Below are 22,525 nucleotides of genomic sequence, written 5' to 3' on the forward strand. Positions count from 1 at the left end.
AGTGAATCTACATTCAGAATTGCTCCATGCACACTCTCTTTCAGTAAGACATAAGAGACTAGCATTGCAGTATCACTATCAGATTCAGATTCTTTATTACAGCCATTGACCAGTCAACTAAGATTTAACAATTAAATATTATCACTATCAGAGATAATGTTAATTCAAGCTGCTATTCTTACTGAACTTTCTTAATTCTTCGACATTTTGATCCATAGTATGATCTGCTTTTTGCATGCATGTAAATTTCTTTCAAAAGTTTCATTCTTTTTAGGCATGCACTGTTCCTCAGACGTGGCCAGTGTTATACTTACTTTGATATTCTCACAAACTGCAAACTTAACAGTTCTTATAGATGTCCAAGTTCTTCTCCTCCGCAGAATGCAGAAAAATAAATGATTCTTCTTTTCTTTTCCATTTTTCAATTCTGCTCCTTTAGCTGCAGGTAAACTTCACACTTTTCTAATCCCCACCCACATCCGAGTTCTTTGTAATATCCTCAGAAAAGTGGAGGATTGATGGTGGTTGTGATAGTCCTGTGTTTTTAACTTTCGCTTTCTCTTCAACAGTACTTACACAGGCTTTCTACCCTTGTCCGGATGTGGCCTTCACAACAATTGCATTTTCCACCAATAGGAATTGTATATTGCAGAAATGGCTTCCAGGTTTTTCCAGTACCTATCCATTCATCTTTTTCAACACCGTGGCATATTTCAGGTCCAAATATTTAGACAACGGAAATGAGAACTAGCATAAAACACAATTTTAATCTGCAGAATAGTTCCTCAACTATGTATAAAGCAGCCTCAAACTTTGCTCGGCTTAGCCCATGTGACCTTAGAGAATGTCCACGAATTACTATTTCCTTAGTGTTATTGACTAGTAGTGTTCCATCTAAGGGAATGTCTCTGAATTATCAACTCTGCCACTACAGGAACCGTGGTCTGTGTGTGTGATATTGCTAACTAGGCTTTGTTTAGCCACATTCCCCTCCCTATATAACAGCAGCAGCTCTGCCTCCTATGAGTCACCCCTGAAGAAAACTGGTGAGGGTTAAGAGCAATCTTAGGCCTGGTTCAGGCCCTACATCAGGGCTACAGCCTATAGGTGGGGCACAATGGTAGCTGTAAGCCTCTGGTGTTTGTTTGTTTGTTTGTTTGTTTAGCACATTTTTATACCGCCCTAACCCAAGGTCTCAGGGCGGTTCACAACAAATTTATGGATTTCCATGTAAGCAAAAATGCTTAAGACTAACTTTCATTTTTACAGATATTCTTTAAGGGCCTAGTGATTAGGGTTGCTATATTCTGGCTTTCCAAATCCGGGTGCCTAACTTGCTTATTATGTAAATTGGCTTGAAAATAACTTCTGAGCAAAATAGTGACTGCACATGTTGCTCCATAACTCTGCTTCTACAAGGGCTAGATCTTAGCTTTAAAAAAAAAATTAAAGCTGAAATCCGGGCAAATCTGGGTGGGCTAAGCAATCGGGGTGAGATGCATAAAATCCGGGTGAAACCTGAAATTTTGGGGGGCATGGCAACTCTACTAGTGATTCATTCTAACATGTCTCTTACAGGTAAGAATACCTGAGGAAAGCAAGTGTCTTCTCTACAGTACTACCGACAGTGACACAACATCCCTCCCAGCTAACCAGCAAAAGCCCAGATAAGCTCTTTAGACTTCATTGCTGTGGTTCATTCTGCCTTATTTTGGTTCTGGAGACACTATCACAATGAATTTCCTGCGAAGGCGCCTCTCAGACAGTAGCTTTGTGGCCAACCTGCCAAATGGTTACATGATGGACCTTCAGCGTCCCGATAACTCCACCAGCAACCCTGTTTCCCCAGCAACAGAGAGGAGGCAGCAGCCTTTACAGCAGCCTCCTCTTTCTTCTGGAACCAGCATCTTCAGCTCCATCTCCAGTGCCATGAAGCAGACCACACAAGCAGCTGCGGGACTGATTGAGCAGTCAGCCAGCCCCACTCCTGTTGTAGCTCAGCAGAAACCTCAAGTCCTCTTGGTAATTGACGATCCACACACAGATTGGTAAGTTTTCACACACTGCTGTCCAGTGGGGTGAGGGATGGGACCCGAATTCCAGTAGCAGTAGCCTTGGTGGGCCTTAAACCAGGCTCAGTGTTGGTTCGGGAACAAATACTGCAAATTTAGTAATTTATTTAAAGTATTCAAATCCTGCCTCTCCATGTGCTTTAAGTGGTTCACAGTAGGGATGTGCACGGAACCGGTGGTTCCACCGGTTCAACGGTGGGGACTGTCTAGCATTAAGAGTGGGGGAGGGTCACTTACCCCTCCTGCCACTTTCCCCCCGCTGGCGTCCGTTTTTTAAAAAGCCCATCAGGGTGGCAGCGCCCTGCTGCCCCCATTGTCCAGATATGATCGGATGTCTCCAATGCGCCTGCGCATGCTGGCACATGCGCGGGCAGGCGTGACAGAAACTTCCGGTCATATCCGGATAAAGGGGGCAATGGGGCAGCAGGGAGGTATGCTGCCCCCCGATGGGCTTTTTAAAAAACGTATGCCGGGGGGGGGGAAGCAGCGGGAGGGGTAAGTGCACCCTCCCTCGCTCTTAAAGCAGCACCCCCACCGCCTTCGAGTCTCCCCGCTGCGGGTCCATGCACATCCCTAGCTCACAGTATTGAAAGGTATTTAGAAATGCATCTAAAATGTATATAGTAACACAATACCAAAATCAATACCTGCTGGCACAGAAATAACAGTAGGAAATCAAGGATAAATGTAAAATATTGCCTGTTTTACAGGAAAATGCCACCACAAGGTAAACAAAAAATGTTTGGTAATATATCAAAGTACTATTGAGACATGGACACACTTAGCTGAGTGCAGGATTGCAGTGATAGTTCCTGTCTTTGAACTGCAAACTCAACCTCTTTCTTTGAAAAAAAAAAATAAAGCAGAGAATTTTCACCCATGAAAATTTCCCTTTTATTTGGATTGCAATTTGTCTGCTTCTAAACTGAGTGGCTGGCATTGCAGACTAAATTCCTCCTGTGTATTCTTATTGAAATTAAGTAGTCTTCAGAGTAACTCCTCAGTAGTACTATTGAGTAACTTAGTCTGGATGCCGGTTGCTGACTTTTTTATTTAGTTTGTTTTTACTTTGTGGACATCATTCGAAGCTCGAGTTCCGTTCTAGTCAATTTTGTGTTTGTACACATTTAAATGTATTCACTTCTTTAAAACTACAGGAAGTCATAATATTCCAATAAGAGGTGACAACTCTATTTTAATTATTAACAGAAATGTCTTTAGTGGAGTAAAACTCATGCTGGAAGTTTCTGTTTATCTAATAGAGGCAATTGCAGCTGTCAAGAATTTACACGAATTGGAAATTCAGGAAATAAATAGCTAAATAATTTCACTGCTATTTGTGTAAGGAGGACCACCTGATGTTCCCCACCTGTTTTGTTGCTATTTGTAATTGCGTGAGAAGAACACTAGGTGTCAGTCCTTCATCACAGCTTTGGTCAAGGAACTTGTAAAATCTATACACACAAAGGATTTGCATTTTGCACAATTCCAACATAGTCCATAGGAACACAGGAAGCCGCCATTTACTGAGTCAGACCATTGCTCCATCTAGCTCTGTCTTGTCTAGCTGACTGGCAGTGGCTTCTCAAAGGTTTCAGGCAGGAGGCTTTCCCAGCCCTGCCTTTAGATGCCAGGAATTGAACCTGGGCCCTCTGCATGCAAAGCAGATGACTACAGCCCCATCTCTAAAGGTGGCATACAGGGGTCACCCATCCAGGCAAGGAGGACAGGTCAGGATTCTGACCAGAGTTGATGGTGGTTGGAAGTACTGTGAGCATGGTGAATATTCAGACTCGCAGTTAATATCTCTGTTTAAAGTCTCCTTTCTTTCTTCATAAATGTTGTTGTTGCCACCTATGTGGCAATGACTGTTGCCTTTCTTCATGACCGTTGCCATGAAGGTGGACCTAAGTCCCCAATGTGAACTTATCAGAGGTGCTCTTACCCCTGGACCTTGGGGCCCCAGTCCCCATGGGCTTGCGACACTCTATTCTAACTGCGCAGGCATGCCAGAGTAATGCCTCGCAGTTCTCAAGTGCAGCTGGACCAAACAGTCAAGCCCAGCAGTGGATGCTCCTGCTCCGCCTGCTGATGCTGGAACCGCCACCACAGAGGTCAGGGAGGCCTGCTCGGCTCACCCACCCCCCCACACCCCATCCCCCAGGCATGCACATGGCAGCTACAATCATTCAAGTTTTCAGGGCAGCATGGCATGCTTCTGGGGAGTCCCGCCACGGTTCTCTCTCTCTCTCTTTTTTACTTTAAAAACCCTTTTAACTTTTTTTTTTTTTAAACTCGTGGCAGGGGCATGGGGGAGCGTGCTCTGAAGCCCTTCAGAGGCACCAAAATTACCTCGGTGCACCCCTGGGACTTATGGATAACAATCATCGGCTCTCCTCCTATGTTCTTTTCAGTTCTGGAGGACATTTAGAATGGCACTCCCTGCCCCAGTTTTCATGTTTTCCAGTGTACAAGCCGTTTTCTTCATGGAGAGTACCTTCCCCAAATGCATGCACACATTCACACATCTGAATAGTTTGGTGCATCCAAACCAGCCATTTTTCAATCTGCACCTGGTATTTGCACAGGAAGTGGTGTAGTTAATAGCATTTCCCTCAATGTTTAAAGTTCTATTTGTAGAAGAGTTCCACCCCACCCACCCCCACCCCCGCAAACAAGCTTTCTTTCAATAACCAGTTCTAAACTTTCTTGCCCTCGGGTCAGAGATATCTATGTAGAGCACAAGGCTCTGCACATGTATCTATGCTTGCATTTATATCTGCTTGCACCTAAGTGCCAATAGCCACTGCTGTCTACTCTGAAAACTTTTCTGTGAGTGAAGGGATTGAATCAGGAGACCTAAGCTGTCTGATCTGACTAACTATATGATATATGATATGATGAATATTTATATACTGCTTTTCAACAAAAAGTTCTCCAAGTGGTTTACATAGATATAAATAAATTTAACAAATGGCAACCTGTCCCCAAAGGGCTCACAATCTAAAAAAGAAACATAAGAAACAGCCACTGGAGGGATGCTGTGCTGGAGACGATAGGGCCAGTTGCTCACTCCTGCTAAATAAAGAGAACCACCACCTTTAAAGGTGCTTCTTTGCTCATTTAGCAGGGGACATTTTGTGACTGGCGCTATGTGCATAGTGCCTGGTCCAGCAGTCAGGAGCCACACACACATCATCAGGTGTTCTATGTGGTGATCCAGAGTTTAGTACCGCATACACAACACGCTGTTGCCCATTCAGTTCCCAACCCCACATGAGATATAACCAGACACGTCTCCTTGTATATGCAAGTCATGTGACCAAGCTCTCCTTGTTCTCATGACTTGGTGTGGACAGAGCACTTGGGCTGGACAGAAGTGCAATGCCTCTTTCCAGCAATTCTTTTCCCTCTTCCTTTGCTGGAAACCTTAAATGAAAAAAGTTCAACATTTGCTATTGCAGCCTTTCTCCATTCTCACCCATATGCCCACTCACTAGATTTCTTTTTAGCAGAAGCCAGATTTGACTGCTCCGTGATCTTTCATGACTAATTCCATATGCCTGGAGGGGCTTTTGACTCCCACCCACCCGAACACAAGCCCACTCAAGCCAACAAGAGAGATTTTCAAAAGTAGTTTGTGATGAATCATGGAGTGGAGGGAGGAGGAGGAGGGTGCTGTTCTGTAGAAGTCAAAACTTCCACTGGGTGCAGGCATGTTTTTAGGAGCTCTCTGAATAGTGGTCTTTGTTATGAAGGTAATTTTAATTACCTGTCTGCTTATGAATAGGAATAGGTCCATGGCAGGATATTGTAGTGTGCCTAAAATAACAATAACCTCAAGATAGTTTTAGGAGCTCTGTGGCTTGGTCATCTAAGGAACGGGTGATCCAGCAAGAACCAGAAAGAGGTGAACTTTGCTTGTGTGTTTGGTGGAATTTTTGAAAGGACTTGCACTCCCCACTCCTCACTGCGTGGATATATCTCTGTTTGTTCAACAGGATACATCTCTGTTGTTCATAATGTAGTGGGTACAGTCTGGATATATTTTGGGGCTGGCAGGTGGAGCAAACTAGCCAGGTTGTTCCTTTTCCGTTCTCTTTCTGGATGGCATAACAAACTAGTTAAGCAGGCTGGTATCACAGACAATTCCATGTTACTTTCCCCTCTGGGAGAGGTGTTTTTTATTTTTATTTTTTAAACCCTTAACTTCCCAACAGCCAATGTAAATGGGAGTCTACAAACATGACATGAAGAGGGGGGGAGAGGGGACTATAAAATTGTATTAACAGCATGAGGACATAAGGAAATGGCGTGGCAGAACTCCATGTTACTGCAGGCCAGCCAAATCCAAGCACATGACCTCATCCAGGAGGAAAACGTCCCACCTCTGGCAACTTCCTTGCCCAGATCACTGCTAAGTAAAATCACACTCCTGCAGGAGTGAATTGTTGGACTAGGACTGTATATTGTTAACCCCTGTTGGCAGCAAAAAGGGATCTGCTCTCCTACAGCTTTGTTTGTAGCAGCTTGTTTTTGGAACTGTCTTCATTAATTCCACATTTTGCAACATGATGCCTCCTTAGCAATTAACATAGCTTCATTTGTGCCATTGGGAGCTTCACTCCTGAGGCAAGAAGTAACTGAGGGAGGCACTCCAAATCAAAACTGCAACAGCGGCGAAGTATTAAAGCTCCCTCTCTCACATGCCTTAGTCCAGATTTGAATGCTTCCCCCTCTCTCTGCAGCTGATCTTTAGTAAAATTAAGCACAACAGAGCCAATGATGCATTGAATATAACATGCAGTTTGGCTTTTGAGCCTGTCAGATTCGTTTTAGCATCCACTGTGCTGTGGCCACTAACACTGAATCCTAATTATGCAAAGTGGGCAGAAGCTGCTGAGGGACTATCTCTGGGGAGCCTTAGAATTAACAGGACTGATGCTTAAAAGTCCAAAACAAACCACAGAGTTTAATGCATGAGTGAACAGCCTATGGACATGGTCCCATAAGTGGCACAAGCAGCAGGAACTGTACCAGTCAGCAAGCTTTACCGTATGTTTTCTGCGAGGTTTTACTGCTAGTTTGAAGTTGCCACACACACACACACAGACCAATGTAAAATGTGGATTTCTTTTACCCGGGATATAAATTGGGCTATACCCTAACAGCCGATGAAAAACCCAAATTGTGTGTAAAGTGCTCCCTGATAGCTTGCAGGAACTTTGGGTTAAATTTAGCCAATATGTGAACACACACCTCCATTCTGGAGGAGATGCAAATTAAAAGCCGGGTGTGAAAAACCTCCAGGGGGGTTGGGGCACTCCTGGACAGCAGCAGAAGAGCTTCCTAGAATCGGGTCGGCTCTCCTACGTTGCGCTATGTCTTGCTTCTCAGCTCAGTAAAAGTAAGGTAAAACTACTCCACAACATGGTGAGGTGAGCTGGGGGAGATGCTTATGTAGAGTAGCACAGAGTGGCGCCACTATCTCATACTTTGGACTTGACGTGGCCAAAATGGTTGGCCACCAGTGGTACAGTGTCACAGGTCGCATACATATACCCAGCCCAAACTACTCCTCAGTTTTTCCTACAGTGCTCTCTGTCTTTCTATACCAGTATGGATTAACTTGCAATTACCCAGAGTATTCTGGAATACTGAACAGGAAGGATTATCAGAAATCCATCATAAATGGATGGCCACACGGGGATGGGCCTTCTCGGTTGCTGTCCCTAGACTGTGGAATGCGCTTCCTACTGAAATACGATCCTCCTCATCTCTGACCATTTTTAAAAAGCACTTGAAAACCCACCTCTTCAGCTAAGCTTTCCCAGCTTTTAAAAAGTTTTAACATGTTTTTAATTCTTAGATTGCCTTAATTGTTCTAAGATTTCTGTGTATATTTTAACTTGTTTTATGTTGTTGTTAGCTGCCCAGAGAGGAAAGTTTGGGACAGTGTACAAATTTGTCAAATAAATAAAATAAATAAATGCTACAGAAATATCTTGTTCTCCCCGTCACCACAAAACAGGACCCCCAGGATGTTACTTGAGCCTAGTTCCAGTCCTTCCCTGTTTCTTGCTCATACTCCATCCCTGTCACAACTGCAATAAGTTGCATCACACAAAGGAATGGGCAGGCCAGTGGCTCTGAGACCAACTGCTTCACTGGCAATTGAAGCAGGTGCCGTGTTTGTATAGGGGGACAAGTTGTCCTTTTGCACCAGTGCCAGGATTAGAATTTGTACCAATTTCCCTTGAATTGAAATTCTGAGGCAAAATGGGAGGTGGGGTTTCCTCCCTGAGGAAAACATTTGCAGAATCTCCAAGGAAATTAACAATTCATATAGCAGAATTCCTGAAGGTTAGTAGTAGTGGTGGTGGTGCACTGAGGGCCAAATTGGATGGATGAATGAATCATTTTGTTTATTTCAATCACTGATCAGAATACAGAAAATCAAAAATAAAACAAAATTATACAGAATCCCAATAAAGAAAAACAAAAGCAAAGATCACTTTAAACCCACAATTCAGTTTAACTAGTATACCACTCAAGCTGTACATTAAACAGATGCAGCTACCAGCTTCCAGCGAACTTTCCCAGCTATTGAGCAAAACTTGGCAACGTATAAAGAAATTTCATCAGATGTATCAGCTAAAAGCAAACTAAGATAAAAATTATCTGGATGCCCTGGAAATTCTTTTATGAGGGGTAACAAATAATAATCTTGAATGTCGCTATAAAAATTACAGAGCGCCAAATTAGACTTGGCTTTATTTTAAGGATGTCATTTGAATGTGTTTGTTCCTTCCTTGGTTTATAAACAGCAGCCATGGGGGCCCTGATCCAGATGGGGACTGCAGCTTGTGGGGGATTTAACCCTTTATTCCACTGAAGCCCTAATACAGATAGTGGGCCCTGCAACTTGTCTTTGCCTTGAAAAGGAAACTGCCATTGGCAAAGCTTCCCTTACAGGGAAGGAAGGCAGCTACGGGAGCCCCTGATCTAGATCAGGACCATGTAGAAGAACAAACAATTAAAACCCTTTTACTGCAGACCACTGTTATTTCTGTACACACATGCATGCCTACCTCTCAAACAACAAGTGCTATGTTTAAAGTCACATCTAGCTGGCCCCCAATTTCACTGAAACCAATATTCAAGGGAAATATGGAAGACAAATAATTAACGGGATTTCAAGCAAAGCTCAAAGAGTTTATTGGGCTGGGGTGAAAGGTCATCCTTCCCTGCCTTGGAATTTTATGCCCAGTCCTATGAATCACTGTCTGTGTACTACTTCATGGAACTGGGCTGAAAGATACAGGAAAACAATTGTCTGTGAAAGCAGAGTGGAACTTTCCAGATTCTGCCAGAATCCAGTCAGGGCAGCAGTGTGTACTTTGGCTGTTGTTTATATTAGTAGACACTGTTATTTGGACTCAGCTGTGTCTGAATGAATTTCTCACATTGGCTTGAATCTTGAAACCAAACAGTGATGAGGAAGGAGACAAACACCCCACCTCTTCTGCACTCCTCAGCTTGGTACAGTTCCTAAAGAGGGAGAGGGTTAACAGCTGCACATCCCAGATGTCCACATTTGGATTGTTCTAAACAGAGAAGACAAGAATTGCAAATGATACACATTTCCCCCCACAATAGTTACATGCAAATTGGACTGTGCAGAGTCGTAGAAAGGGCATGTAACACTGGGAGGCTGCAGAAAGATATGGGAGATAAAATTCACTCATGATGCAGTGATACTTTTGAAGAAAACTCCCAACTTACACTGCATTAGCCATTACCGCACCATAGCAAAGGTGCCTTGGAATTCTTGTAGGTATCTGCAATTACACCAAGCACCAACTTATCACAGTCCATGGCATGCCAGCTGGAGTAATCCTTTGCATAAACCCATAAGAACAAGTCAGAAGACAGCCCAAATCTGTTGCATTTTCATACATGACACTAAAGAGTGCAGATTTGAGCCTCTCTTACCATAATTAACACATGCTATTATTTTACCGTAACTAACATCGGAGCTAATTCAGAGATGAAATCAAATGTGTGCCATGGCCAATCTAAGCTTTATACCCACATTAGGAGAAGATTTAAAACAAATCAGTTTAAGCCTTAAGTGTGAACATGCCCTCATTGGGGCAGTCCCACCCATTAAAAATAAATAAAAAACAATATATGGCTACATGCATACTTACTTATAAGTAAGCCTTCTTGAATCCAGTGAGATTTACTTCCAAGTAAACATGTATAGGATTGTGCTGTTTGGCTGCAATCCTGCCCACCCACCCCCACCCCCAAATGAATAATATATAGGATTGCAGCAAATGACAATTGCACAGAGGTTGTTAATATGAATGAAAACTGTGGATGTAATCAAATAGTGTCAGAGAGTTCAGGTAAGGCTGTTAGAGTGACATGATAAACAAGACTTCTCACATAACTGTGTACTGTTTTGCAGTTCTGTTGCTGCCACTTGTATTTATATTTGTATAGTGTATACTTCAAGCACCTTGGGATCCAGTCCTTCTGGTAGAAAGGTGACCAAGAAATGTGAAAGATTAGCATTGATGCAAAAATAGACATAAGGGGTCTGGAAAATATTCCCTCCTAGGTTATAAATACAGTCATGCGAGTCAAATTTGGGAGCCTTAATTACTTTAGCAGGGTCTCCTTAAATGTACTGTGTTTAATCCTATAGAGTGCTGCTTAAAATAGCAATGTGATATACTTTTCAACTTTTGACAGATGAAAATAGGTACACTCACTTTATACTAAGCAAGTAAGTAGTAGTATTAAGCAAGCACAATGGCCATAAATCAGTAGTAGAATATGCTTTGCATGCAGAAGGTCTAGATTCAATTCCTGACATTTCTGTGTAGGGACGGTTTCACACATCATGGTGGCAAGTAAGTAAGAGAAAACTGCCAGTTCCCAATGATTGCACACTCCCAGTGCAAGAAGCCAGTACTTCTGCTCCATTCTATGCTATCCAAAGACATCATGTTGGGTTGCCAGTGTTGAGTTTCCTCCATCAACCTGACATTTGTAACCAATGTTTGAAGTTGGGCAGAGAACGTTGGTTTAACAGACGGGACCCAGCATTGGCTAGCCACCATGGCAAGTTCAGATGACAAGGAAAGGGTGGAAGTACTGACTTGCCCCGTGAGTGTGCTCTCTCTGGGAACTGGCAGTTTTCTCCTGCTTACTTGCTGCTGCGATGTATGAATCTACCCTATAAAAGACCCCTGCCTGAAACTCTGAATGGGCAATACTGCCTTTAGTGGGCCTGGGTCAATGCAAAGCAGCTTCATACAGTTGATGATCTGCTCCAAGAATTTCAAAATATTAAAGTCAAAATGTAACATTTCTTACAGTCTTGAGAAACTATTATGGATATACTTTGCTTATTGGTTATTGCACCATGCAAAGATCTTACTTCCTAAATACAAAAAAGAAAATTTGCAAAACTGACCACACAGTAGTAGAGCTGTAAGATCAGTATCGATGAAAGAGAAAGTATGACACTGACCAAAGAAATACCTCCGGTGAGATGTAGAATTGGTTTTTACTGACAGGGACACATTTATAGCTAACAGATTAAACATAGCTTATATGAGCCAGAATTCAAGTTAAGCAGGCTTGTGCGCTCAAACTGGTTTAGGCCATTCAAAAATATCTAATGTGGATCAATAACACATGAAAAGTTTTAACCCCAATAATATCTTCGGATATAGCCAGAATGCTAAATTCTAGTCAAAGGGTAGATACTTACACTTTCTCAATGCATTTGTAAGGGAGCTTTCAGAGGGCAATAAGCTGAGTGACGTGAGAAACTCGCATGCCAGTTCCAAGCCCAAATTTGCTCAACTTCCACACACTGCTACAGGCTTCTGTTCTCCTTCCCAGCGTGAATTCATGCTCCATTCAGATGCCAAACATGGTCCTCAAGTGATTTTTACAGCATCATCTGCCAGCCAGCTCTTGCTTTCTGAGAAGAACAGATTACTACTTTTCTGGCAAATGGGGAAAGGGATAGTTCTTCTCAGAAAAAATGAGCTGGCCAGGAGGTGGCGCTGCAAAAATTGTGAGAGGACCCGGTTTGACATCTGAACAGAGCTTGGCATCTGAAGAGAGCATGAATTTGCACTGGGAAGGAGGACAGAAGTCTATGGGAGTGTGTAGAAGGTGAGTAAACTTGTGCTTGGAACTGGTGTGCAGCCTTCTCACATTGCACAGCTTATTGACGAAGTGTAGGTGAGGTATTGATCAGTTCCACAGGAGCAAAAGCTTTGTCTCTTTATCATTCCATTGGGTGCCCCCCAAATGTGGAGAACCTTTTCCTGGTTTTGTTTTTGTAGCAAGCTGACACCTCCTTTTAGACAACCATTGAGCATGTGGCAGGAGGAGTGGAAGTCAGGAGCATATCCACATAGGAACATAGGAAACTGCCATATAATGAGTCAGACCATTGGTCTATCTAGCTCAGCACTGTCTTCACAGACTGGCAGTGGCTTCTCCAAGGTTGCAGGCAGGAATCTCTCTCAGCTCTATCTTGGAGAAGCCAGGGAGGGAACTTGGAACCTTCTGCTCTTCCCAGAGTGGCTCCATCCCCTGAGGGGAATATCTTGCAGTGCTCACACATCAAGTCTCCCATTCAGATGCAACCAGGGCAGATCCTGCTTAGCTATGAGGACAAGTCATGCTTGCTACCACAAGGCCAGCTCTCCTCTATGCTCCCAACCTCTGGTCCTGTTAAAATAAGTCCAGATTAACTTTATTAAGTGAGAGCTAAAGTGTAACACAAGTCAAACTTGTGTATGTGTCAGATGTATGTGTCAACTGTCATAGCTCACCAAGATCCAATTCTTTTAAGGTGACTCATTGAAAGTATCGGCGTGAACAAGGAACTGCAATTTAAAGGTCAAATCTGAATAGTATGTGTAGAATTTTAATGTTTGTTGTTATGTATGTTAAATTACAATGGATGGTTTGAAAGATATTTGACCTTTCCTGCTAGAGTTTTTGGGAAAGGATAGGAGACTACACATGGGTAAAATAACACATATTTTGCCCACTACACTGACACAATGGTTATTCATGACTGACTCCAGGTTTTTGTGAGTCTTCAGAGAAGACCCCTGTAGCGGATTTCTCTACCCTAACCCAGCCAGAATGGTCACTCGCTTCCTTGATGTGTAAACTCATTCTCCAGTGGCTAGCCTTCTGAACTGCAGGAATTCCCATCACCCCCAGCTACAACCTTTTGTGGCTGGGATGATGGGAATTGTAGTTCAGCAACATCTGGAGGGCCGCAGGTTGGGGAAGCCTGGAAGAGAGGACGGACTAAGGATCACATGGGAACTGAACTGATGCAATTGGAGTGTTCTTTAAGGGAAAGGGACACCATGAAGCATTACACATAGATGCCTTCCCCAGTGAGAAAGCACTGCTTGCAGGTTCTGCTTGCAGCATTTCCACAACCCCCATTAACCCTTCCTGCTGGCCCAGGTTTTGTGGTCCCTTCAAACATCTGGGGGCTCCAGGCAGCCGCTTTGCTGAGCACAAGCACCAGCCATGGGTTTTACATATGGCAGGTATAGCATCGTAAAGGTATCTTATTGAAATACAACCTTGCAATGGCCTGACCATTAGCAGCAGGTAGCAAAAATTAAGAATGAAATGAAGTGGTAATAATGAATGCTGAATTTTAATTCTGTTTTATATTGGTTTTATTATAACCCGCTCTGAGACCTTTGGGTATAGGGCGGGCTAGAAATATAAATAAGTAAGTAAATAAATAAATAAATAATATGCACAAGGGTAGGAGTGCATTCTCTCAAACAACCAGAGGAGGTGATAGAGTTCACTTCAGACTCTAGACTATTTATTTGGTATATTTATTTAGCATCTTTATATACCTCCCCAAAATCATGTCTCTGGGCAGTTTGTAATAAAAGAACATGAAATAAAACATTAAATATTAAAATGATTTAAAATAATCCACAGGTTCTACCATATAATTAAAAGCTTGGGTGAATACATGTGTCTTGAGGGTCCTTTAGAAAGCTGACAGAGATGGGGAGGCTCTCATTTCTGCAGGGAGTGCATTCCAAAGCTTCAGGGAAGTGACAGAGAAGGCCCATCCCTTAGTACCCTGAGGATGAACTGTTGGCAACTGCAGATGGACCTCCCCAGATGATCTCAGCAGATATCAGGGCTCATAACTAACAATGAGTTCTCTTAAATACGCTGGGTCTAAGCTGTTTAGGGTTTTATCAGTTGTAACGAGCACTTTTTATTTTGCCCAGCAACATATTGGCAGCCAGAAGGCATAATAAAGTTGGGTGTCAACACACAAACACACACAGACACATGCTGGTTTGTCAGAAACGAGAGGAAAAATGTACTATTGGAAGAAAACCACAACACAAAATAATAAAGAGAGCAGTGATGGCCTCTATTGCTGGCAGGAGTGCATACCCCTCCAAAGAAGACAATAAGGTTTCTTGTAAAAGCCAACATGATACAGGCCTTTTTCTGATAGGCCAGAAAGGCAACAGTGGGGAGCTGGTAGGACTGTAGGTCACTTCAGAGAAGGCTGCCATTACTGAACAGAAGGCTGGCTTCTATCTGCTTATGGATTTCCTAAAATTAAATGTTTGCCCTTATTGAGGGCATCATCCTAGGAAATGTTGCTTTATTGCACACAACCTAGTCACCCTTTATAGCTCCAGTGGATTTAGAAGTCTGCTCACCTGCTAAAGTAGTGCATGAATGCCAGCCATAATGAGAAAACAGGTACTGCTATAGAGGAAATCCAGCCAGGTTTGTTGAGACCCATGAGTGAACCTGGGCTGACCTTAAGGAAATGTGGTCTGATTTATTGTTCTCATGTGATTTTCAGGTTAACCTGTTCCCAAAGTTCAGAGGGATGGTTTCCGCTGAAAACAAACCCGTAATAAACATTTCCATGCTCTGCAACAAACTGATACCCCCTACATGTATCTGGCATGCCATTTGGCATCCAGTAACAGGGAGCAGGCCAACAATGCACTAATTTGAATAGAATGTAAAATAAAACTATTGCTGCATGTCATATGAAAAGCCTTAAAGAGCATCTTGGGAGGGCAGCAGCCAGCTTTTGCAGGCAAATGGAATGTGAATGCAGAGCAGGCCCTGGGGGATAGACTCTGGAGGGCAGGCCATGGAAAAATACAGAGGGAAAAGATCAATTGTACTACCAGTTTATTTACTGATAGGTTTCCTCTTCAGGAAATGTTATTATCTTTGGCTATCCCCCATGAAACAGGATAGAAACATGTTTCCCTTCCACACAAAGAATTCTCTCAGCCAGAGAGATAATATTCATCCCAAGCAAAGCCTTTCTATCCAGGCAGAGAAAAAAGGTTCCTTATACCAAGTCAGATTATTGGTATATGAGAGAGAGAGAGAGAGAGAGAGAGAGAGAGAGAGAGAGAGAGAGAGTTTGTATATATATATACACACACACACACACACACACTTATACCAGTGCTCTTCATTGTAAGGCCTGGAAGCCAGTGGTGGCCCCAGTCAACCATAAGTGTGGCCCGTGTGAAGCTCTAAATCTTCACACAGCAGAGTATTCAAAGTGGAATACTCTACACAGTCCCCCTGGCACCATGTGGAGGTGACCACTCTCAGTGTGCAGTGCTGCGTTTTGCCCAGTGCCAAGGGGCTCCTTTAAGGGAAAGAGAACCCTCTTGAGCCCTTGCACAATCTTGGAAGGCATACACAGAATGCTGGGTAATCACTTCTCTCCCCAGTGATTTTCTCCTAGAGCTCTTAAGGGAGAGCTCTATAGCTCTTAAATGGCCCTCAGCACTGAAAAACACACAGTACTGTGCGGAGGTCAGCACAGTGGGAAATGACTCTCACCAGTTACGCCAGTTGTGACCCTACTTGGAGAAGTTGGACCTGACATCAGTCACCTGTGCTTTGGTAACAACCAGATTAGATGACTGCAATGAGCTCTACTTGGGGCTGCCCTTGAAGACAGTTCAGAAACTTCAGCTGGTCCAGAGTGCTGCTACAGGGATGCTCGTGGGTGTGAGTTACTTCTCGAGTGTTCCACCCTAACATTTAATGTTTTCTCTTCTGATTTTAAATTATGGTTTTAATTGAGATTTGTGTTTAGTTTGTTTCTATTGTATTGGAGATATATATATATATACACACACACACAAGTGTGTGTAATGTGTAAAGTGTGTGTAAGTGTGTAATGAGTAATGTTTTTATTGACTTTGATAGCTACCCCGAGCAGTAGTGTACTGGAGGAGTATAAATATGTTAACTACATAAACAAAATATATTGAAAGTCTTTTGCCAAAGTAGCCCTCGCTTGAAAAACAGTGAGGATCCCTGATCAGTGAAGATCCCCACCAGGATAACCTGGTAGCAATAATAGTGACAAGGGGATAGAAGAGCAGACCTGCTTGTTCATTTAGCATAGCTTAGCCCACTCTCCCCGCAGATGAGCAGGGAGCTCACCCTGGGCAGCTGGATCGGCTGCCCACACGATTACCAGCTCCATCATGGAACCGGTAAGGGTGGTGGAGATCGGGGGCCGCACGGGGCATTCTGGGGAGACCCCCAAGGCCGGAAGGCTTGCTGTAGCCTCCTGGTCAGGAGTCTTCTTGTGAGTTGCCACGGCGTGGAGCTGCGCCATGGCAACTCACAATCAGAAGAGGGGGATTTAAGGGGAGGGGGATTTGGGGAGGCTTGCTGCCGGGAGCTCTGCAGCTCCCATTGCAGCACACAACCTCCCCAAAGCGGGCTGGGCTCCCTTAACCTGCTTTTGGGAGGTCGTGAGAATAGCCTCAGTAACCTCATCTTGGTGAATATAAGAAGGCAGTCGGTATTGTGAAGAAATGTTGAGTGAGTGAGGCAGCGGTAGGTGGGAAAAGATGGTCGACGGTGAACTGAAATTAATGTTTGGAATTGGATTTAAAGTGCATTTTTAGATTTGCAAAGCAATTGTGCTTTTGCAGCTACACGAGAGGCAGAAAATCAACAGTTGAAGGACCAAGTTCTGATGTGATCAGCTTCCATTTGCTACTTCTCTAGAAAGCTGGCGGTGCATCATGTTCTTGGGGGGCTGCTGCAGTGGGAACGCCAGAAGAGTCCCGAAGTCCTTTGTCAGCAGCCCTGCTCCCTTGTTTGTGTGCCTTTCTCCAGTCATTAGAGATGAAAGTGCAGACAGAAGAGAAGCCAAGGAAAGCTGAAAATGACATATAGAATAGCCAAGGACAACAGGAGGGGGCTGTGCCATGACCAGCAAGCGAGGAGCTGGGAACAGCACATTCTGTTACATCTCAGCAGTGTTTTTAGGAACCCAGAAACCTGCTCTGGATATTGTATTCAAGATTCGAAAGGGAGGAAAATAAACAAGATGTACATTTGCACCCCCACTCACATATATCTACACATACAGAGCCAAGATTACATTACAGACCTGAAAAGGACATAATTGCCTGCAGCTGAGGAAGGTATAAGAGCTTCCATTCTGAACCACGGATAGTTTTTCTTTTGTTACCTTGAAGTACAATTGCCATTTTGAGCCCTGTGTCAAAAGTTACCCTCCTTTCCCTGATCCCTTTATTTCCCAGAGATGAGTTGCCGTGATCACTTGCCCCACAGTCCCCTATAGGTACAGTTCAGTAGCGGCCCATGCCAACAAGCTGAAGGGACAGAAAACAAGCTGCAGCTGCTTTGGTATCAGCAGCCACTCTCTCACTCCCTTCCATTCCCAACCTGGCTGTAATTAAGCTGTGCAGGGTGCTTTCCAGATTAACCCTTACCACAGTGTCACTACGCATCTGCAAAGTGTGCTTCCGTACTTCCTGTGTTGTGACACTGCAGCTCCTGTGCTGACAGCAAGGTGCCGTTCACATTTCCGATGCCTTCTTTCAGATTTTATTGCCACGTTACAGTCTTATAATATCACATGTGCTGTGCAAATAAATAGCTGTATTTCCCCATTGTGCAATTTTTCCAAGACTGCTCCCCCTGCTGGTGGCTTTGTGCAACAGGCTTTATTTATGATTTCGATGCGCTCTGCCCAATGCCAAAGCATTTTACCGCTGTTGAGCGGGTAATTCGGAAAGTGCCCTGAACTGATCATTCATCCGGTAGGGAAGAGAAATCCCCTACTAGGTGAATGATCAGGGTTGAGGATTTCCCTCCGCTAATGGAATAATGACCAGCCTGCATGGCTCAGTTACAACTGATTCAAGGACTTGATTCAAGGTTAGAGTCTAGAAGAGGCAAGCAGGGACTAAACTGGGTGATGACTAGGAAATACTGCCTTTCTTTAGCAAGAAGAGTCAGAGAATGTAAAAGGGGAGGATTCTTGTTTTTACCTAAACAAATCTAAGTGTGGTTGATGACTGAATAGGGTGATGGTATGGGAACATCATATATGCTATCTTGAATTCCATGATGGAAGAAAGGCAGGTAGAGGCTCTCTTACCCCTGGACTTCGGGACCAGTCTAGGGCCTCCACAGTCTAGGGCCTCCACAGCCCCTGGGGCCCCCCAAATCCTCTTTAGTCTGTCCTGGGTGGTGTGGTTGCCTGGCCGAGCATGATGATGCTTAATTTTCAGGAGGCGGAGCGGGGGAGCTCCAAAGGCCTTTAAGTCTAGGCTCAAAATTACCTAGATACACCTCTGAAGGCAGGATATAAATGTAATAAAATAAAAACCAGAGTTACTTACAGAAATGTCAGAAGCAAACCTAAGTAATATTTTCAACAAGGGTGTGGTTCCCATGTTCTGTGTGTACATGCTCTCTTACCTTATGTTCTGAAAAGTTGCACGGATAGATAAATCTACTCATATCAAACTTTCCATGTTCAAAATGTTGTCTGAATGAGTTCCAAAATCAAGGAAATTGAGAAGATGTCTTGTGAACCAGCTTAAGTTATTTAGCAAAAGGCACAGGAAGATTAAAACAGCAACACACTTGATTTGGTCTTTTATTCGGATCAGTGGGGTGTTCCATGGGTGCGGGATCCTGTGGTTTCCCCATTGTCATGGACAGACCACTACCTGGTTAAGGTTGGTTTCACAGCCACAACCCAGCCCTGCAGGGGTGGAGGACCTACTAAGATGGTCTGCCCGAGATGGCTGTTGGATCCAGTAGGATTCCAAAAAGCCTTGGAGGGTTTTGATGTTGGTCCTGCCATTTTAATTGGTTTTAAATGGCTTTAATTGTTTTTGAATTGTTTTTATATTGTTTTTAGCATTGTGTTTGAATTGTGGGTTTTATGTCCTTTAAAAAAGTTGTTGTACACCAGAGCCTCTGGATGGGGCGGTTTATAAATGTAATAAATAACAACAACAACAACAACACAGAGACGCTGTGACAAAATAAGCATCAGTTGAACCTACAGTATTTAACTCTCTCTCTTTTTTTCTCTTCAGGGCTAAGTATTTTCAAGGGAAGAAGGTAAATGGTGAATTTGAGATACGAGTGGAACAGGTCAGTAAGCAATGAAGACCTCTGTCAAGAAGGGTTCAGGCATGCAGTTCATTCCTGATTTTGTAGGTTTCTGAGAAGGCATCAGCTAGGAGGAGATTGGAAAGCATTTTGAGACTGACTTCTATAAGATTCAAGTCCATTTTCTACTATGGTAATGTTTTTGTCAAGACCTAGAGTGTTTTTCCAGATGCCTTCTGAATCATGCTGCAGACTTTTCACACTTTACTTGTTGTAGGTGAAAACACAGCTTTTCTGAAAGGAAAAACAGTTGCTGCTGTTAAAGAAAAACACCTTTTTTCAAAGCAAGAATAGGGGAATATTTTAGAAGAAAATGTCCAGACAATTAGCACTGCTGTTAAACAATTTCAGTCATATCATTTCTCACTTGTTTTTTGCCAGTATATATTGGCTTTTGACATGACAGTGTATCCACAAACACATTCTCAGGACATCCAAAAACTATTTCAAAATGTGTGAAGAGATTCTTTGTGTGTGTTTGTGCTCGTTGTGTCTCATTTCCCCTTTAATGCATTTTAATTTTCTACTCACTAGTCCTACGGCCTACTTTGTGGGGAATGCAGAGGACAAATAATCTTTCCCCCCTCCTAAAATGTTATTTGCATTGTGACAGAAAGTCTTAACAATTGGTCCTTTCCCCCTACAAGTTGTATATAATCTCTCTGGTCTGTCTACTGTTAGCTTTTGACCTGATGCTTTTGCTTCTTGGCCAATGCTTCAGACTTCACACTTGGCATATAAATAAGTCAGGATTTTTTTTAGGTTACTTGCTGTGAAAATATATTGTCTTTTTATCTCCTCGTTTCCAACTTTCCCCCCAGAATGTGCCACAATGTACTACTGCTCATGATGACACCTCAATCATTTACAGCTGCTTATGAATCACAACTTATTTTTCATTCCAGAGTTCAGATGGGCAACCCGCAGGGGCGTAGCTAGGGGAGAGGGGGCCCATGTTCATCCCTCTCTCTGGCGGCCCCCCAGAGTGAGGGAGATAATGAAGGAAATAGGGAGGGATGGAGCTGGAGGGCCCTCAGGAGCTGGGGGCCCGTGTTCTTTGAACCCTTTCGTTCAGTTATAGCTACGCCCTTACCTGGAGCACATAATAAAAAGAGTATCCTAGAGCAAGTGTTCAGTGCCATTCTTATATCACAACATAACCCCAGCAAATCCTCATATGTCCTCCATTAGTTGGAAGGATTTCTGGGCAAGCATGAGCCAAGCACCACGAACATTAGAAATTAACTACAGTTTTCATTACAGAAAAATCAGATGAGTATAATTTTTAGTTTTGTGGTTGCATTGCAAGCCACTGTGGGAGTCTGACAGATCAAATGATGTAGTAAAAATATAATCAGTAATATCAGTAATAATCGGAAAGCCAGCGTGGTGTAGTGGTTAGAGTGCTGGACTAGGACCAGGGAGACCCATGTTCAAATCCCCATTCAGCCATGATACTTGCTGGGTGACTCTGGGCCAGTCACTTCTCTCTCAGCCTAACCTACTTCGAAGGGTTGTTGTGAGGAGAAACACAAGTATGTAGTAATAGCGCTCTGGGCTCCTTGGAGAAAGAGCGGGATATAAAATGTATAATAAAAAATAATAAAATAAAATAAATAATTGCTTCAGCCTTGTCCCCCCACCCCACGCTGGCTTGCTTTGTTTACTATTAGTAAATAAAAATTTAATGACACTTTGCTTTTCTTTATTCCTTGCCTTTATTGGCTGCTTTGTTTTAGACAGGAGCCAGATAATAGTTTCTGAAGAGAGTTCTAGAGGCATTGTAGTCTGTATATACACAATCATTTCTTTTGTTCCACTATAGTCTCTGCTCAGACATGTTTTCTGGAGAAGGGGGCAGGGTTTAAAACCAGAGATAACAGTGGGATAAAAGAAATGACCAAACATATAATTGGTTATGATGGCTCTGTCATTATCACTTCGAACTCTCAGAGGGTGGGGGGGGGATAATTTCTTAAGGTATCCCTATGTGGCAGCTTCCTGCATTGTCAGTTTAATACAAGTGTGAAAAAATGGTAATGTGGGAATGTGGACAGAGCAAAAAAAATTAACTAGTTTTAATTGTATTTGTTTTTAATGAGTTATTTTTTTTGTTTTTATCTGTTTTTATATTTATGAATTGCCGAGAGCCATCTGGGTTAGGCAGTATACAATCTAACTAACTAATTAATTAAAAGGGGAGGTCACTTTTAGCCTACTTTCCAGTAGGCTTATGAGATCACCTGGCATTCTTTGTGTGTGTCTGTGCGTCCCTCCCTATCAACTTCGCAACGCCTGGACCAATATGAACCAAATTGGGTACAGTTGTAGGGGCATGGGGGCACCTCAACGGCGTAGTTTGTGATAATGTCATCCACCCCATTCCAAGATGGCGGATGCGTACACTTTTGAGGCCCAACTGGGCTAACTTGTGAACCGCTTAACCTATTTGAACCAAATTTGCTACAGCTGTAGGGACACATAGGGATGCCCAAATAGTGTAGTGTATGATGATGTCATCCACCCCAATTCAAGATGGCGGCCACATGAACATCTGAGGCGCAAGCAGGCTAATTTGTGGACTATTTTATCCAATTTAAACCAAATTGCATACAGTTGCAGTGAGTGACTCACAGGGACACCTCAACAATGTAGTTTGTGATGATGTAATCCACCCTGATCCAAGATGGTAGATGCATACACTTTGGAGGCGCAAGTGGGCTAACTTGTGAACCTCTTAACCAATTTGAACCAAATTTGCTACAGCTGTAGGGGCACATAGGGGACACCTCAACGGCATAGATTGTGACAATGTCATCCAACCCAAGTCAAGATGGCAGACACATAAACATTTGAGGCGCAAGTGGGCTAACTTGTGAACCACTTAACCAAATTTG

At 43.2% G+C, this 22,525-nt stretch overlaps 1 protein-coding gene across 7 annotated transcripts in view; it reads left to right on the plus strand.

The window, feature by feature from the left end:
* SYN3 (synapsin III) overlaps positions 1 to 22,525 on the plus strand; it is a 304,303-nt gene that overhangs the window by 41,266 nt on the left and 240,512 nt on the right. For 4 of the 7 annotated variants that reach the window (XM_053257382.1, XM_053257387.1, XM_053257380.1 and 1 more), the window contains exons 2-3: positions 1,579 to 2,048; positions 19,553 to 19,610. In XM_053257382.1, coding sequence (XP_053113357.1) covers positions 1,735 to 2,048; positions 19,553 to 19,610 — 372 coding nt within the window. In that variant the 5' untranslated portion in view covers positions 1,579 to 1,734. Of the gene's footprint in view, positions 1 to 890; positions 1,231 to 1,578; positions 2,049 to 19,552; positions 19,611 to 22,525 lie in introns of those variants that run through there. The other 3 variants (XM_053257381.1, XM_053257385.1, XM_053257384.1) reach the window with 3 other exon arrangements.

This window comes from Hemicordylus capensis, chromosome 5 (genome assembly GCF_027244095.1).
Source record: "Hemicordylus capensis ecotype Gifberg chromosome 5, rHemCap1.1.pri, whole genome shotgun sequence".
Taxonomy (NCBI): Eukaryota; Metazoa; Chordata; class Lepidosauria; order Squamata; family Cordylidae; genus Hemicordylus; species Hemicordylus capensis.